This window comes from Gadus chalcogrammus, chromosome 10, assembly GCF_026213295.1.
Source record: "Gadus chalcogrammus isolate NIFS_2021 chromosome 10, NIFS_Gcha_1.0, whole genome shotgun sequence".
NCBI classification, from domain to species: domain Eukaryota; kingdom Metazoa; phylum Chordata; class Actinopteri; order Gadiformes; family Gadidae; genus Gadus; species Gadus chalcogrammus.
In genome coordinates this window covers 12126980-12144639 of record NC_079421.1, presented here as the reverse complement: position 1 = coordinate 12144639, position 17660 = coordinate 12126980, and the positions used below count along the sequence as shown (strand labels likewise).

The 17660-nt window shown below is 43.1% G+C and overlaps 2 protein-coding genes across 5 annotated transcripts; one reads left to right on the top strand and one right to left on the bottom strand.

Moving 5' to 3' along the window:
• Positions 1-104: 104 nt before the first annotated feature.
• LOC130390632 (uncharacterized) lies at positions 105-5123 on the bottom strand. 4 transcript variants are annotated; one of them, XM_056600696.1, is made up of 11 exons: positions 5071-5123; positions 4611-4680; positions 4296-4307; positions 4072-4196; positions 3831-3966; positions 2996-3280; positions 2452-2763; positions 1927-2108; positions 1723-1824; positions 1159-1284; positions 105-938 (listed from the first exon to the last, which is right to left on the bottom strand). In XM_056600696.1, exons 2-11 carry the CDS (start codon positions 4663-4665, stop codon positions 729-731), a joined length of 1545 nt encoding a protein of 514 aa, XP_056456671.1. In that variant the 5' UTR covers positions 4666-4680; positions 5071-5123; the 3' UTR covers positions 105-728. The 4 variants fall into 4 exon arrangements, with proteins under 4 accessions (XP_056456671.1, XP_056456670.1, XP_056456673.1 ...); XM_056600695.1 differs by having other exon boundaries at positions 4611-4976; positions 5071-5114; XM_056600698.1 differs by lacking the exon at positions 5071-5123 and adding an exon at positions 5001-5065.
• A 538-nt stretch (positions 5124-5661) lies between these two features.
• Positions 5662-11086, top strand: LOC130390757 (uncharacterized). Its single transcript, XM_056600879.1, has 6 exons — positions 5662-6025; positions 6774-7052; positions 7268-7558; positions 8087-8241; positions 8368-8598; positions 8747-11086. The coding sequence occupies exons 1-6, from the start codon at positions 5986-5988 to the stop codon at positions 8924-8926; spliced, it is 1176 nt and encodes a 391-aa protein (XP_056456854.1). The 5' UTR covers positions 5662-5985; the 3' UTR covers positions 8927-11086.
• Positions 11087-17660: the final 6574 nt, after the last annotated feature.

Here is a 17660-nt window from a genome sequence, read left to right as displayed (position 1 = left end):
TTTTATTTAAAGGTCTGACTTGCTTGAGCATTGTGATGAAGCTTTTAAGAGTAATGGTGTTTCATAACAGAATGTTAAACAAGATTAAAGATTCAAGATGGTTTTATTGTCATATGCACAACAATTACAGAGCAGTCGTTGGCAATGAAATTCTTTAGTCAAGGATTGTGTTATAATGTTAGGTAGACAGTCCATTAATACATGTATGATATATGCAAATATTGCACAAACAAAACGTTTTTGAAGGGTAAAAATAAATAAATACAAACGGTTTCATATTAGCTACATCTTTACAAAAGTTTCTTTGGGGGCATTTTCTGGGGTGTTTATTTGTACAAGTTTTCAGTCATCTATACTAGCACAAGTACAAAAGTAATACAATTTGTCAGCACACACAACACAGACAAAACAGTAAGCAAAGCTCCAACCATTCACGTTGGAGCAGAGGGCAGTGAGGTAGACCGGAGAGGTTTTGCTATAGCGGACTAAATCAAAAAGAAAAGTGTACCATTATCAATAGTCCCTTTATGTTAACAACCTGAGCAGCTGAAAGCAGACCATTAAACAAAATTAATCAGAAAAAGGAAACTGGAAATGTTTAAAGTTTGAAGGATTTCAAAAGGCACAATTAGCCGTCGACCGTAACAGCACGTGGAACTCGGAGCATTCTAGAAGAGCGTATAGGTGCATCATGCTCCTCGCGAATGGCCTTCTTCCCTGATGCTTCCCTAGAGGAAGTTCAGCTTGTCTGAGGTGTAAACAGTGGAGTCTGCGGTATTGTCCCGGTCCAGCGGGAGCGCAGAGAAGTCTGCCTTCCCTTTGCCTCCCCTGTCCTTGTCCCTCTTGCTCTGGAACTGAACACAGTCTTCAGAGGAGTGGAGGCAGTCCGACGCCCAAAGCACCGAGAAGGAGTTATTTCGCTCTGAAGCAAAGGAGGCCTGCAAGGATGGAATAATATTGTTGGTTTTATTTATAATTAGGCAGTTGGCCCCATTCAACATGAGTGGAATGGGGTTAAATGCTATGGATTTGCAGATAGATCGGTAAAGTCAATCAATCATAACATGGAAGTGACAATGTATGCACAAGTGAAGAGCCGGCAGGTTACATATTAGTATGCTAAAATAAACACACAAAACAATGGAGTTGTGTTCTTACTCCGATGCTGGTTGGAGCAGGGTGAGAGGCCGTGTGTCCCGGGAAGCCGGTCCCCCCCTGGTTATCTCCTCTGCCGTTGCTTGGATACAACGGGGTTGCAACGGCCACTGCTAGTGGAGTACGATTCTGGAACCGGGCACACACCAACAACACATGATTCTTCTAATAAAGTTGCCCATTGAGATACAGGAGTCTGTCTAAATATCCAACACGTTGGATTTCAATTTCGTGGTTACACATTTATAATGACCATTAATACCTTAGTTTAATTGTGATCAACACTGCTTCAAAAAGTACCATTTATCTCATAAAAGGTTTGCATTCACAATTCATACTGTACAAGCACATACAAAAACCTTCCTGCAACAATCATTTTGCGAACAATATTGCAAAACTGTTAAACAATATTAAAATACCACAATTAGTGGTACTGTATATTTAGGTTAGGCTATTCTTGACCTAAATATAATCCACATTTCTTCAATCTGAATCACAGCAGTACTGGTGAAACACGCCATCACCCCAGGGGCCGGCCTACAGACAGTGCTTTAGCGCTCTGGGTACCGTAAGAGCAGGGCTGGCTTGGGGGCTCCACTTCCTTGGGGTCCCAGCCTGCTGTGGCTGGGTGTACGATCCCAAGGGCTGATGGACGTCAGGGCTGTAATCCTGCAGGCAACCGCCGATAGAGAGACCATAAGAGACTGCCCTGTGCAGGCAAACAGGCGCTAAACAACCGGTCCTAGACGCGGACTGAAGACGGGGCCTCACCTGGACATTGATCCTTGGGGGGTTGGAGGGAGAGCTGTTTTTACCGATCAGGCAGTTAATGACCTTTGACAGCCAACAGTTGGGGTAATGCTTGATTGACAGGAAGAGACTGGCCAGCAGAAGGATCATCCCAGTAGGGATGACGAAGGACTTCATTATCGCACGCAGCTTCGTCATTTTCTCTGGTGGTGAAAGACAGAACAGAGGGATGAGCGATGTGAACCAAGCATGCACGGACGGACGCCACCAGACCAACAGTTCTTCAGCACCATCGTCACTTGTCTCGACCTTCAGAAGACTTGTTTCGTACTAGGAGCACAGTTTTCCACTCTGCCTACTTGGACGTGTTTTTTCATGTGAAATGCGTTTGTTTGCTTTTGTTCACAGCTCTTGCCACACTCAAACCTCAAGCTGGCTTGGTCGCACCGCAAAGCTGTTCCCGCGGTGCCTCTCAGCCTGCTGCTGTGGTGAGCCACTGGCCAGTTGTTTCCTCAGTGCTTGACAGTGTTTGGGGTGGGTACTCACCAATCACATACAAACTGGTGGAGGACACCAGGTTGCCTTCTCGATCTCTGATGTCATACACCCCGGTGTGCTTGGGGCTCAGCCCTGTGATGACCACCTCGTCGTCCGACCCGTACACCGACACGCGGTTCTGGAAGTCGGCGTCGATGCCCACCACCAGGCCGTGGCGCACCAGCTGCACCGGGTCCCTGTGGGGCCGGGGGTCGTCGGGGGACCGGGTGGGGGTAAAGGTAAGTGTGGCGTTATGCGCTGGGACAAACAGGGGAAGGTTAACAAACTCTTTGGTGAAGCGGGTGACGTTGGAGGTGTGGCCTGCGCGTCGATGTGCGTCAAGAATCAGGGAGGAGGAGGAGGAAGAAAAAAGGGAAAGTGAGGCATGGGGGGGGGGGGGGGGGGGGGGTAGAGAAGGGATGACAAATGCGATGGGGTGTGAGGAGAAAAAAACAGGAAGGAATAAAATGACAAGCATGAGCCGTGTTTTAAAGAGAAAGATGCACCCGTTAAATGATTCAAGGTGTTTTTGTGGGTTCTAAGCTTTGCTGACCTTGGACGATGAGTCGGCTGTGGGACATCAGACTTCCGGCCTTACTTCTCATGGTGTACAGGCCCTGGTCCGCAGGGGTCACCCGCCGAACCAGCCACAGCGCCCTGTGGTACTGCATGTGCCCCCGACCTCCTTGGCTCACTCCTGGGTCCGTCCGGTTCCACAACAGCACAGGTCGGGCCTCGGGAGGGGAGCCCATGGGAGAGAACTCGAGCAGGTAGCCACTGTCTGGGATTCTGTGCTGGAAGTTCTCCCCATAGTTCACTTGGTAGGATCGTAGACATTCTAGAGGAGGAGGGCAAAGGCCGAGAAAAGGCTTGGGTCTGGCCAAGGCGAGACCATCTCATACTAGGGCTGGGCGATTAATCGAATTTTGATCGCGAACCCTTTTGTTTTTAGCGTCAAACGATCACCAAAATAAAATAACATAAGTGATCATAATTGATAATTTTTTTATGTTTTAAAAAAAGGGCAGAACAGCTGGATACATATCTGTATATCATTTTAGATTGGAACATTCTTTTTGACCATTTTGTGTAATTTTTTAAAGGTGAAATTTCAAAGTTCTCAGTTATAAAGAAATAATATCTGAGAGAAATGCTGAATAAATACAAGACGTTTTCAAACTCAAATATATAAAAATATAATATTGACCAAAATAATCGTGATTAGGATTTTTCCAATAATCGCATCTATCTTATACCCTGCAAAGTGAAAAAACAAACCCTATGCAACCAGCCTTAAAGAGACTTGGTAATCATTCATTTACAAATGCTGAATTAACAACAAAGGAAAAGACATGCAATTAGGACAAGAGGTGGTGGGACAGGTGTACCTGAGACAGTCAGATGAACCGTCTGGAAGGGTATACCGTGAGGATGCGTGATGTTGTAGTTTCCCTCGTCACCGAAGGTCACCTCTTTCAGGAGCAAATTTCTGTCTGTCGTCCATTCAAATCGAGGATCCATCACCTAAACATGCATCATACATGATTTAATCCTTTGGCAAGACCTCACAATAAGTAGCCATAACTTGTGAATCAAAATGTGCAAATGCACACCAGAAATTACACATACCGAGCCTTCGTTAAAAATTGTACGCGTTGGTCCAGGCGGAGAATTTGGGGTGTATACCACATTTGAGGATGAAGATACTCGCATACTCAACTCATTTCCCAGACACAACGTCTTGCTTTCTTCACCTGTAAGGATGGGGGGACATGATGGTGATAAACAAAACCGACTCTTCATATCTGGTTGGTCTTATTACTTATACCAAAAAGAGTGTGAAGCCTACTTACCCAACTGGTTAGCTGATGTAAAAAAAAAAAGAAAAAAAAAAAGGGCATTTAGTCTCATTAATCGAGAATTAATGATTCATTTCGCAATTCCTTCCAATTTAATTTAAAATACATATTTGCATTTTATTAAAGACCTAAATGCATATTACAGAATTTAGTTTTTTTTACAGCATTTGAAAGATATTACTGAACACTTATATTATGTATTCTCTTGGGAATCTTGTTATGTGGATATATCCTTAATGAGACTCAACTGAGTCCACAAATCACTGGAATGACACTAATTGGGAATACGGATTAGGCCTATAGGCTTACCTGAGGATAATGGCGGCAGAGCGAAAAGGGCCATCAGAAGGACTCGGATGTGCATGGTGGATTGTAATGCCTATAAAAAAGGCCCCACAATGGTCGAGGACAACGAGAAACATATTAGGCGTCTTCCCCTTCCCCGCTGAAGACCATATGCTGCCAGCAGTAAAAGCTGGGACTCGCGTTTTATGCAACAACATTTTAGGCAGTATTCAGAGGAAATAATGGCTGCATTGTAATAATGGCATCATCATAAATAGCAGATGGCCGGACCAGAGGGCCCACCGTCCTGACATCGCATTCCGTTCATGCATGCAGCTAACATGAGGATACAAGCACGTTTTATAGCACCACAACGATCAGGCAACGTTCCTGAAAAATAAAATAAATGTTAACCAAATTTGACTGGATTCGTTCTCAAATAAGCTGCAACAAGTCCGTGTTGTTAAAGCGTAGTGATAGTTACCTGCTCCAATTAATGATGTGAGATGTCCAGCGCTCAGTGGTTCAACGGATTGGCTTCATTGCGCATGCGCGGAGCTTGTTATGATAGTTGTGTTCTCTACTATGCAGCAGGATCAAACATTTACACACCTTTACATCGTGTACATTTCTACCTGACTAATATTTTCTCTGTTCCTGAATATTTTCGACATTGAACATTTTAATTAGTATTTTAATATCATATTATCGGTTGTTAAATAATACATTTTAACTGGGTTCCTACTGCCTACCTATCACCTATCACATTATATTTATTTAGCTGACGATTATCAAAAGCCTCCTACAATAAGTGCATTCAACCATGAAGATAAAACCCCAAAAGTGTAAAAAGCATGTTTGTATGTGTATACAATTCATCAAATATCAAACACAAAAAGAATAAATGTTCAATGCAATTATCGTCGACAGAATGACTGCTAAATCAACTCTTAATCATTTGGATATCGGTATTTAGATGGATTGAACAAATAAGAATATTGGAGAATGAAGGGTGAACCCCTGGTTCTAAGGGGGAAGGGGCCTGTCCATGTCACTGACCATGGACCACCAGTAGGGGGCAGTAAGGGGCGGCCGCGCTCCCAGTCCCAAGATAATGCAAACCTACGGCGGGCAGAGAAGGAGAAAAACACTGCAAGGGCGTTGTGTGTACCAATGGGCAGCAACCAAAATTATCTGAAATGTTCCGAAAGCCTTAGCGACCTAACAGTAGATAATATCAATTACGTTTCGACATAGGATTTGTAATCGGAGTGCTCTAGCACGGTGGGTCTCTTCTGCACAAGGTTGTCGTCTGTTTGTCTGGCTGCACCGCCCGTCCCGCCGCTGTGTGTGCTCCTGAAGTTTTCTCCCTCATTCTCCGCCACAATCCAGTGAGATAATGGAGCTGTTGGTTCTTTTTGCTGCCTGCATTGTGATAGGTGAGTACTAAGGATTGTCATTCTCTTGAGTGCTTCCTACTTTTACTCTTAAAAAGGAAAATATGGGCTGAAATTATATATTTTTGTTATTGTTACCGTTTTGTCGTTTCGCCTAGTGCTCTTATTAGGTCGTCTGAGTATAATCATATGGATTTAAACAAGATATTAACACGGGACCACATATGCTCTATACTCAATGAGTACAAAATACAGTCAAATGTACAATGTTTTGCGCAAACGAGGAGAATGAAGGCGGAAGAGACTACCATGTTGTGATCTTGAAATGCAGTACCCACTCTTAACGCTGTGCGTCACCTTTAACCCTCTGCTATATCCCTTTTATACATTGAAATTCAAACCTGATATAGCCCCTTGAGGGGAAAGGTTGACGGTTTGTGAGAAATTTAACAACAGCATGATACAGTCGGTCTGAAATCCCTGCAATTATGAATAATTAGAATCTCAGTTCCAATGACACCTGTATGCACCGGTAAAACATTGTGTTAAACACTGAAAAAACGAATCAAATGATCCTGTTTCCCTACTGTGTAATGACTTGTACACACATAGGGGATTGTAATGCCACTGGTAGGCTTCATGGAGGTCTAGCCTCTCTTGGAGTGTCTGTTTAGCCCTCTGCCTACCTCGGTGCAGTGGGCAGTCTCCACAGACCAAACCTCAAGGTTTAAACAAGGGCAAATGTAGAAGTATTTTGACAAGTTGTGTTGTTGTTGTTTTGTCTACACAGGACTCTCAGGCGGAGAAAATGTGGAGTTGCCATATGGGGAAAGCCATAGATTTTATCTAAAATCCCGTGCGGAGTACCTGTACTTTGAATCTAATGTTAATTATCAATCTAGCAAAGTACCCCTGTGGACACGCAGCAAGCCTTCTGATACCAAACGGGGTCAGTATGACGGATACAGGTACTTCACGATAGGAAAACTCACCCAAGCGGATAATGGAAAATACACTATACAATCAAGATTTAACACCACTTTGGAAACCACCAGAGTTGATGTGTCACGTGAGTGTGCTTTCCCTGCATTTATTTTATGGGCACTCTTAATGTTGTGGGACCACAGGGTTCTGGGTCATCCCTGCCCATTACTACAGATGACTCTTGGACCCCCGCATTTATGTGGTGATTCAACAAACATTCAGTCATTGTCAATGGTGAAGCTCAAAAAAGAGCTTCACCATTCCTTCTGTAAAATCGAATATCTTCTGTCTTGCTTTCAGATCATGAAAACCTTTTCTCCAAAAGTGAGGGTGAACAGCTACTATTTGAATTTCCTATGGAGCTAAAGTCGTACACTGTTACCTACACTGACCCTGAGGATGGAGAGACAACGGTCATTTCCAACGGAGAATATGAAACCCTACGCCTCTTTGACAGGAGGCTGCAATTACGTAGTACACAAAATAACAATTATCTCGAAATCGATGACCTCAAAGCGCGGGATTCTGGTGTTTTTAGCATCCAAGATGACCAGGCTAATCTGGCCGTGAGAGTGACCCTCGAGGTGGCAGGTGAGTGGCCCCCAACCTCCTGTCTGTCAGGAGGCCCCACCGTCCGGGCACTACTGACCCACCGTTTGGATATTACGTTAACCAGAATGTCTAGCCGACGCTTAGCACTTTTTAACTGCCAATCAACGTTTACACTTTGCAAAAAGAGTCAAATAATAAAAATAATAATAGTCAAATAACTGACTATATCAAAAGGCCCTTTCACAATTTCTCTTCAAGCTTTGATAATACTCACAGTTTCACGACAGGGTTTTATCACAGTTGGAAGGAAAGACATTTGGCCTGTCTCTGCAGTATAGTGCAAGGACCCAACATGATGATTCTGTCCTTCTTTGCCTCTGTTATTACCAACAAATTCTGTGGATATTTGGTTTAAAAAATTGACGCATCAAAATAACTTATATCAAGTAATGATGCGGCCCTGAGATCTCGGTTTCTTGGTAACGGCGTCACACCCAAGCTCGCTTGAAAGTAAAATCATTAGTTTGGTGTTGATCTGTCTTGGAGAATCACGTACCTCTTCCCTAGCACCCGCCTCAACGTGGATGAACGTCGGCCTTGCGTCTGGCGTCGTTTTCATAATGGTGTCTTGCTGCTTCTGTCTGAAGAGGTGCTGCTGTAAGAAAAGCTCCAAGAGCAGTGAAGAGGTCACCGAGCCCGCCGACGACCCTCCCCAACTCCAGGTGAAAACAAACTAAACGCTATTAATCACGGCCGCCTGGCGTACCAATTATCGTCAATTATCCCCCATGGAATAGACGATGTTTGCGGCATGTTTCTGAAAGCTCGCGTGTCTCGCATCTTTACAGGAGTACAGTGTCATGCCCCCACCACCGAGGTACCACATGGAGCCCATGCCGCCGTCCGTAAGCGGTGGTCCTGTGTATTCATACCGTCCGGTCGCCCCGGCGGCGAGCGCAGTGGAGGTTAGTGCGTTTCAAGCGGATCCACGGACAGCCAACGCCTCCTGTAGCCCTACAAGTCAGACGGTGATCTCGGTTCCCTCGCCCCCCGTGCCCTTCACTGCCCCTTCGGCCGAGGTAAGCGCTGATCAGCCCTAACCCTAACCCTGATCCAACAGAAACCAATAGTGTCAGCAGTGGCTGCTACCTCTGGGTTTAAAGAAGTCTGTATCTAATTAATTAATTAATATTTTAATCACGGCTTATGTGCTTTCTCTTTGCCCAGGCGCCAGCTACAGGAAGCCAGGCTGGTACTCAGGATAGCTCCTTCGGCAGCAACTTCCTGTCCTCCGAGACCGATCCATGCTTTGAGATGAAGGGCATGAATCTGGCGCCGCCCCTCTACTCCGAATGCGTCACTGCGAACGTCTACACGTCGGACAAACTCAACTTCGGCTTCCTCTAAGGACTCCGTCGGGTCAGATTCTCAAAGTTCAGGGATTGCATGATTTACAATATATTTAGCTAGTTTTTTTAAAGAGATAGTGCCGTATATACTAACAGAGAATAACCTATTGGTGAGGTTATCAAGCTAATACGTAAACTTGACTTTTATGTTTGAAACTAGCATTTGACACCTGTTACTGTCTGAAACTCAGTGCGTTTACATGGGACAGCTAAATCGGATTATGCCTTATACCGATTTTGCTACTCGAACGGACCGTGTCAATTATCCGAACGTACTAGGCCTTTAGAGAATCAAATAATGGTTGGAGCATGGCTGAATCCGTACCCTAGCTGGCGCTGTAGCCCTTTCAACGAGCGGTTATAGAGCCACTTCCGGTTGACCTCTACGTCCAAGCAACAACAAACTCAGGCGGCATTCAAGAAAGATGTTTTCAGTAGACAGCTGTCAGTTCACTTCGGGTCCATGTTATTTCTCCGACGCTGCATTGTTCAAACCTCTCGGTCGTATGCGGACTCCTCCCGCTGCTCCGCCGCCGGAGGAGTCCGCATACGACCGAGAGGTCGGAACAATGGATCGTCTGAGAAATGACATGGACCCGAAGTGTACTGACAGCTGTCCCGCATACGGCAACAATCCCTTTCTCCTCCATGTAGCGTTTCAATGTGGACTCAAAGCCAAAGTTCCTTTCCGCTAATTCCTTCTCCGAGATAACCCCCACTACGAGTCTTTGTTGTGGAAGTAGCAGAGAGTCGGAGAACAAGACGCAGTCTGTAAGATTCATAATATCAGAGAATATCCCCGTCAGTTCGGTCGCTGATGATGATACACTTCTTATAGGGTTGGTAATGGTATGACACCGGCTTCCTCCTGTTCTAGATTACCATGCGTCACCTTTATAAATAAATCGCCATTTCTCGTTTTCTGACGGCGACAACCATAAACATCTAAAGAAATAATTAAATATTTATAAAGAAATAAGAATGTTTATAACTCAATGGCGCCTACAACATGACTACCGTCTCCTGTACTTCTGGCTCACGTCCCCCGGACGCAAGATCTCGAGCGTGCGCAGAACGCGAATCCGATGTGCGATACGATGCGGGTTTACATGCAGGTAGAAACCGAACTATGAACGAGTTATCTAGGTGTTCTTATCCGATTTCGCTTGTCCGTTCATGTACCGATTTCTGTCCGAGGTAGATCAGGTAAAGGTGTTAACATGCATTTTAAAAGTCCTGTTGAGGTCTTATTCTTTTATTTACCCGATAATGACTCTGCATGTAAACGCACTGACTATGTGACGTGCAAATCTTTACATTTCTTGCGATGGACAAGTGTATTGATTGATATACTATGTAGCGACCCTATATCTATATCCTTCCAAACTCAAGCCTGTTACATCCTTAACTCAGCGCCACGCGATTCTCACTCTGCCTTGTTGTTTTTCCTCTACCTCTTCTTTACTTTGTTTTATAACTGGCGAGGGGCCTTTGCAATAGGAAGACAATAGGAAAACAATCTGTTTAAGGGCTTTTTTGGACCTGAACACAGCTGTTGTATTAGAAAAATACGATCTGAAATCGTATGTTCTTTTTTCGTTTCTAGATCTTTCCCGGGTAACTAACCTTTATCAGGGCAGTTTCTTTGTGTTGAAAATTCCATATAAAATGCAGGGATTTGGTTCAATTGTATGTAAACCGTACAATAAAATAGATTCACTGCCATTCACAGGTGGCCTTTGACTTGTTTAAGCTACAGTTAACCTCTCTACCTTGTTTGGTATCTTGTGGTGCCTTATTTAAACTGGAGTCCAAAGCCTTATGTTATCAAACAAGTGTAAGTGTAAAGTGTTTCAATTCATTCTCTGTATTTTCTCTTTTTCTGATGTGATATTTGTAACCGCTTTTGCCTAGTCGTATAGCCTCAAATGTGTTGTCTGTGCTAACAGTATATGTGGCTGTGAGGACTAGTCATACTAGTCATACTATGTTGTATGTTTATATAAATAAAAAACATGTCTTTCAGTCCCTCTGTCCCTCGCTCTGTTACTTATCTGGGTAGTGCACGCTCGACCTTCGTGGGAATCAGACCCCATCTCTACTAGGCTGGTACTGCACTTTGAATTTAAATGTATTGATCACTATCTCTGCTTCTTAAAGGCTTTATATATTATATATATTTAAAGCCGATTTAAATTGAAAAGTAATTATCATTTATGATTTGCATAATGTTTTGTAGACACTGGCTAGATCTTATTAAAAGGACGTTCGATTTGACAACTAGACAATTAACCAGTTAAATTAAGGTTGCATATTCGCATAAATTGGCTCGTATATAACGTCAAGCATCTTAAAAAAGAACTCAAACTGTTCAGATATATCTAATATACTCTCATTCGGGGTTTGAACCCAGTATCTTTCTGTTGTGTTCAGCGTCCTTTAACTTCTTGATGAAAAGATCAGGAACAAATCTCCCCTTCAAACACTTTATTACCAATAATTATCCAACACACACGCACGCACACACACGGACCCAAAAAAAACCCAATAATACCGATAGCTTAACCGTCCACCCGTCCTCCCTCCTCTCCCCCACCCTACCCCCACCGCCCCAGCAGCTGGCTCTAGTCCTCCCCCTTCCTCCCCTCCAACGCCCTCACCCGGCCCTCCAGCTGACCCAGGTGCCCCTCCACCCCCACAGTCTTTTCGGAGCTGGGGAAGGCCACAGTTTAACAAGTTGATACGGAAGAGGATTAGAGCCACACATAAAAAAAAAATTAGGTTCTGACTTTATTCTCAGAATTCTGAGAAAAAAGTCAGAATTCTAATTTTATTATCAGAATTCTGACTTTTACCATTAACAAAATGGCTTTTTCTTCTTCCTCCTACTGCATAAAGCAAAGTGTCTCTCCCACAGAGTTTGGTCCTTACAGGTATCCGTTGTTCTGACTTTAAAGTCAGAATTAAGACTTTTTTCTCAGAATTCTGAGATTAAAATCAGAATTCTGAGATTAAACTCAGAATTCTGACTTTAAAGTCAGAACTACGGGTACCTGTTTTTTCTTACATGTGGCCCTAATCCTCTTCAGTACCGTCGATGCTCTATTAGCTTGACAATATAAAATGTGAAGTTATGACAAAGAGGGGACGTTCAAATATAAATCACAAAACCAGAGGTTGTTTTTGAACAAAGAAATAACGCGTTTGCTTTGATAAAACCCTCACCAAGTTCATCCAGTAAGTGCTCTCTCCCCTCCTTCCAAGGTGACGGTGAGTCTAGGACAGGCCAGAGGAATACAGAAGATATGAGCTCTAAAACACACACACACACACACCAGCAGTGCAGGGCAATACATCTGACCTTTCAGATTCTTCCGTTCGATACATTTTACATTTCTGCATTTTTAGCAATGCTTTGCACTTTTCATTCAGCTGTCACTTTATTTGTTTCCAACCATTAACATTTTCATAAATGGTAGGCATGTTTACATTGTTTACTCCATTTACACCTTTTCACTTTTGTTCAAATCCCTTCACTTGATTTAAGCCATTTAACATTTCTTTATGTCTTAATATATGTGGCTTTATTTAAAAAAAATATTCTCAACCACACTTTGTACTACATCACTCACCGCATTATCTGCAGGAAATGCGTTTTCTAGTTTATCTTTTGATCTTCATTTCCTTCTTTGCACCGCTGCGTCTCCAGATACGTAGAGCTACAGGACTCTACACCCTGAGTCTTCTTATCTGTGTGTGTGTGTGTGTGTGTGTGTGTGTGTGTGTGTGTGTGTGTGTGTGTGTGTGTAGTCTTGTGTTTTTTTTCCATGTCATCAGAATTATTTTTGAGTGTATTTCACAATATATGCTCAGCCAGGGCACCATGTCTGTATTTGGCGAGATGGCTCCGTGGGGGAAACTCCCCGGCCGTCCGAGCAACCTTGAAACACCGCATCCCCATCAGGTCAAACAGTTTAGAACGCCCTGGACCAGAGATCTGACGGGCTTCCCAGGCCGCTTCTCAAAGGAAGCCCCCTGACCCTAGCCCCCCAAAGGGCAGGGAAACCCCCCTAATATCAGGGAAGGAACCTGGAGAAGGAACCCAGAAGAGGGATCCCTCTCCAGGGATGGTAGAAGTTCAATAGGTAACCCGGTATCAAGCCAAAGCGTGAAATAGATACGTTGGTCCACCTCGCAAGGCGTGTTCAGTTTCATCTAAATGAATGGAGGCATAGCACCAACAGGGGGCGAGACGTTTTCCCAGCATTTGTTGAAATGGTTACGTAGCCTTTATTAATCTTTATTATCTGAATGGGAAATGCAATATTTTAGGACAGATTCACGATTAAACGTGTTTCCAATAGCATTTGTAGCGAGAAATATATTTTTTACTTGCATAATCTTCAGTCAGTGAATGTGATCTTTAGTTTGATTGTTATTAGGACGATTTTATGGTCTCGCTAGCATGTTTCAACAACGTCAGGTTGGTAGGGACGCAACGATCTAGTTGTGGGCCAGCAGAGGCTGACATTTAAACCGAATTTGGCCTATAACCAAATGTATGATACGCAAGAAAGAGGGCATTCAAATATACTACAATGATCAATTGGGAGGCCGAAGCCCTAAAGGAAGTGATGTCATAGGTGACTGAGTCTAGGACATTAACAAGAAAGCTATAGACCTGGGGTATCTTTTATATCAAAGGGGTCTCAAAGGATTAATACAATTATCAACTTGGGGGGGCTCCAGCCCTACAAGAAATGACTCCGCAAGTGCTCCATCCCCCCCAAAGAAAAGTAATTAAAAGTCTAATCTGCGGAAAAGAGAAAACAATCAAAAGGTCCCTTTTGAAGGACTCCTTGGATTATTTCCAAACCAGCGGACCCAAGTTGACGACAAAAACAACACAACTGACGGCAGCGCAGTCGCCGCCCTTAACCTCGTTAACGTGGTTTGGAGCAGAGGGGGCGGTCCATGGCAACCACCATAGCAACCATGAGAGTCACGTGATGTGGACGCAGGCCCATTGAAAAGAAAAGGCCAAAAAAACGCAGGCATGTCAAATGTATAGAGCTGTTATTGTAGAACTCTGGTGTAAGACTGGGTTTAAGGGACGTGGGTTTCAAAATCTGATAAATCGGATTGTTTTGACAAATCCTTTCAACTGTTTGTCTGAATTCTGCATTCTCCATTCGCAAACAACATGAACAATTATTACTATTGTAAAATGATTCATTTTTACTCGACAAGTGAATGGTAAATGTACTTATCCGAGGGTAAAGGCCTCATAAAAAGTTACTGTTGACACACACACACACACACACACACACACACACACACACACACACACACACACACACACACACACACACACACACACACACACACACACACACACACCTTTGCTGTTGTGCAAGCTGTGATGGACACTTGCAGACCAACACTATTCTCAATTCAGTTCATATTTATAATATTTACAAGACAGGGCAACATGTTTGTGTTCGGCTGTATGGCTCTGTATGGGGAAACTGGAATAGGTCTCACCGAAAAAAGTAAATCTGAACCAGATCTATTCAACAAGCTATTTTGTTTTGCAAGAGAATATCATCAAACTATCATCATTACCCTTTATAATAAGGCTCATATAGTTATAGGAACGAAGGATAATAAATAATGAAGCTGTTGAGAACTATTTTATAAAACCTTCATCAACCTTTATTATTAGGCTTATAGTGATGAAGAAACGTGTTTATCTTCTGATCTTCATTTCTTCCTTTGCACCGCTGCATCTCCAGATACGTAGAGCTACAGGATGCTACACCTTGTTATCTGTGGTCTGTGTGTGTGTGTGCGTGTGTGTGTGTTCTTGTTTTTGCTGCTTGGTGGGGGGGACATGAACCTGATTGCACAACAAACCCGTGGGAACCTCGTGTGCGGTGAGGACCGGAGTCCAGGTCCCCAGAGACACAAGCATTGCAAATGACAGAAAACACAATTTTAACATGCTTGGCAATGTACCCCTCAAAATCCATATAGGTCCTCGTCGGGTAGGATCCGCCAGATTTAAAGTGTGTGTGTGTAACTGTGTGTACCTTCCCATATGGATATGGAGAATTGTTGCCACGTCCCAGTGGTGGTGATGTCATATATATATGAAAGACGGCATTCAAATATACTACAATGATGCATTAGCAGGCCGAAACCCTGAAGGTAGTGATGCAGTAGGTGACTGAGGAGAGGACATTAACACGTAAGCTATAGACCTGGGGTCTCTTTTACATCAAAGGGGGTCTCAAAGGACGCATACGATTATCAACTTGGGGAATCCAGCCTTACAGGAAAGGCTCACACAGCATCATCAAATGCGCCATTGAAAGGAAGCGCATGTGAAGGAGTGAGTGGAGGATGGGGGTAACGTGCTCATGCTTGCGCACTCTCATCAGGTTCCTAGCTGCAGAGTTTTGTATGTATTGAAGCCTCTGCAGGCTCTTGCTAGGGATCCCGATGAGTTGTGCGTTACAGTAGTCCAGTCTGGAGGAGATAAAGGGATCCCGATGAGTAGTGCGTTACAGTAGTCCAGTCTGGAGGAGATAAAGGCATGAACTCGTTTTTCAGAGTCTGAGAAGGATGCTGCACATTTTGAAAACGGCTTGTTTTGGCTAATCACACTCACACCTGGTGGTATGATATGTCCCCTTTAAGTTGCGGCCCTACTTCCCCTACCACACCCCTACTTCCAACGTCCCTCTATACCTTTATCTCCTCCAGACACGTGGTGAGTTTTGATGGGGATGACGGCGATGATGAAGGTGGGGTGGCAGCTGTGGCATTGACATAGAGCTGTGTGTCATCGGCATAGCAGTGGAATGAAAATCCATGGCGTCTGATGACCTGACCAAGGGGGATGAGGTAGAGGATGAAGAGGATGGGGCCAAGGACTGAACCCTGGGGGACACCGCAAGTGACTGTGTGTGGGTTCAAACCACGTTAACCTCGTTAACGTGGTTTGGAGCAGAGGGTGCGGTCGATGGCAATCACCATAGCAACCATGAGAGTCACGTGATGTGGACGCAGGGCCATTGAAAAAAAAAAAGGTCAAAAAAACGCAGGCATATCAAATGTATATGTTATTGTAGAACTCTGGTGTAGGACAGGGTTTAAAGGACGTGGGTTTCAAAATCTAATAAATCAGATTGTTGTTTTGACAAATCCATAACTAGGGAGTGCACTGCGCAGCCCGGCGCACACCTTTTAGAAAAAAAGTCTCCCGATTGAAATGTAATTGGTTTACTAATTATTTAATTAAATATTAAAATACGTATTATGTATATACAAATATAAAATTATTTAGTTGTAATATTATAAGTATACCATAGCTTTTATTCAATTATCGTTATAGAAAAGATCTGTATCTGACCATTGAAAATCCACTTGAACCAATGTGTCCAACCAGATGATATTAAAAATATTCATCTTCACCAAACATATGAAGATGAATAAGGATGCAAGTGAACCGGGCGTGGTATATTTAGATAAATTATTCCTGCCGAATATGTTTGATGTTTGCAGAAAATAGAACTAAGGCTTACGGTAATTGATCTTAACTTAAGGTTATAATTGAGGCCTTCCACGAACTAAACACATACTGTTCATTTTCATCTGGAGAATGGCATTCTTATCGCACAATCACATGATTTACCACCAATTCCCTTAAAAGATATTCATTATTGGTGCTCATTAATATGAATCGTATCATGGATGACGACAGCGATATATTGTTGTTTCTCTTTCTTCTGATAAATGTACATATTGTAAGTCTTCTTGGATAAAACCATCTGCTAAATGCCCTTAATGTAAAATGAAAATGTAAAGCAAGGACAGAATGAAGGAAACCAATAATCCATAACTTTAGGAGCAGAGTGACCCTTCTGAGAGGCTCTGAGGCTGACCTGTCCATATGCTCAGCAAAGCGTTTATGTTTAGATATTTTACCAGTAGTAAAGTAATGATTGATTTGGAAGCAGTTACTGAGGTTATTTTCAAAGATCGGCAAAGATGCCAAAGGACAAATCATGAAATAATGAAGATAGAGAGTCAGGTTATAGAATAGGACATATTTTATTGATATTCAAACACACAAAATACTTTTGAATATTAAAATTCTAAAAACGATGAATGCAATTAATAAATAGGACTCTTTTGAAAATACATTTAAATGTTGTGCTATTTTATCATAATTTAATAAATAACCTATAACGGGTTGACAATGTAGAGAAGAGGATTAGGGCAAAATGTGATTCTTTTTTTTGAGTTCTGACTTCAAACTCAGAACTCATTCAAAAAAATTGGCACGTGCCCCTAAACCAATTTCGCAAAAATCCTTGTATGTCTGGATTTCCCTAAATTAATTTAAAAAAAAAATCTAGCAGTTCATTGTTTTCCTCTTCAAAAGTATCTGGTCGGCCATCTTGGAGCTTGTTGGCCGCCGCTGAATAAGAAGCATTTCTATTGGACGGTATAATGCGTTGAGGGCGTAGCGGTGGTTCCCTCCAATGGTGGAGGAGAGGAGCTGGAGGTGATGACCTTCAGGAAGGTGGTGGCGGAGGCCAATGCTAATCTTTTTTTCGGCCTGCTGTGAAACACAAACAAAGAGACTTAGATTTTGTTTTTCAGAAACTGTGTGGGGATAATTAGTTGAGTGATTGAGTATGTGAATGAATGAGTGTGTGAGT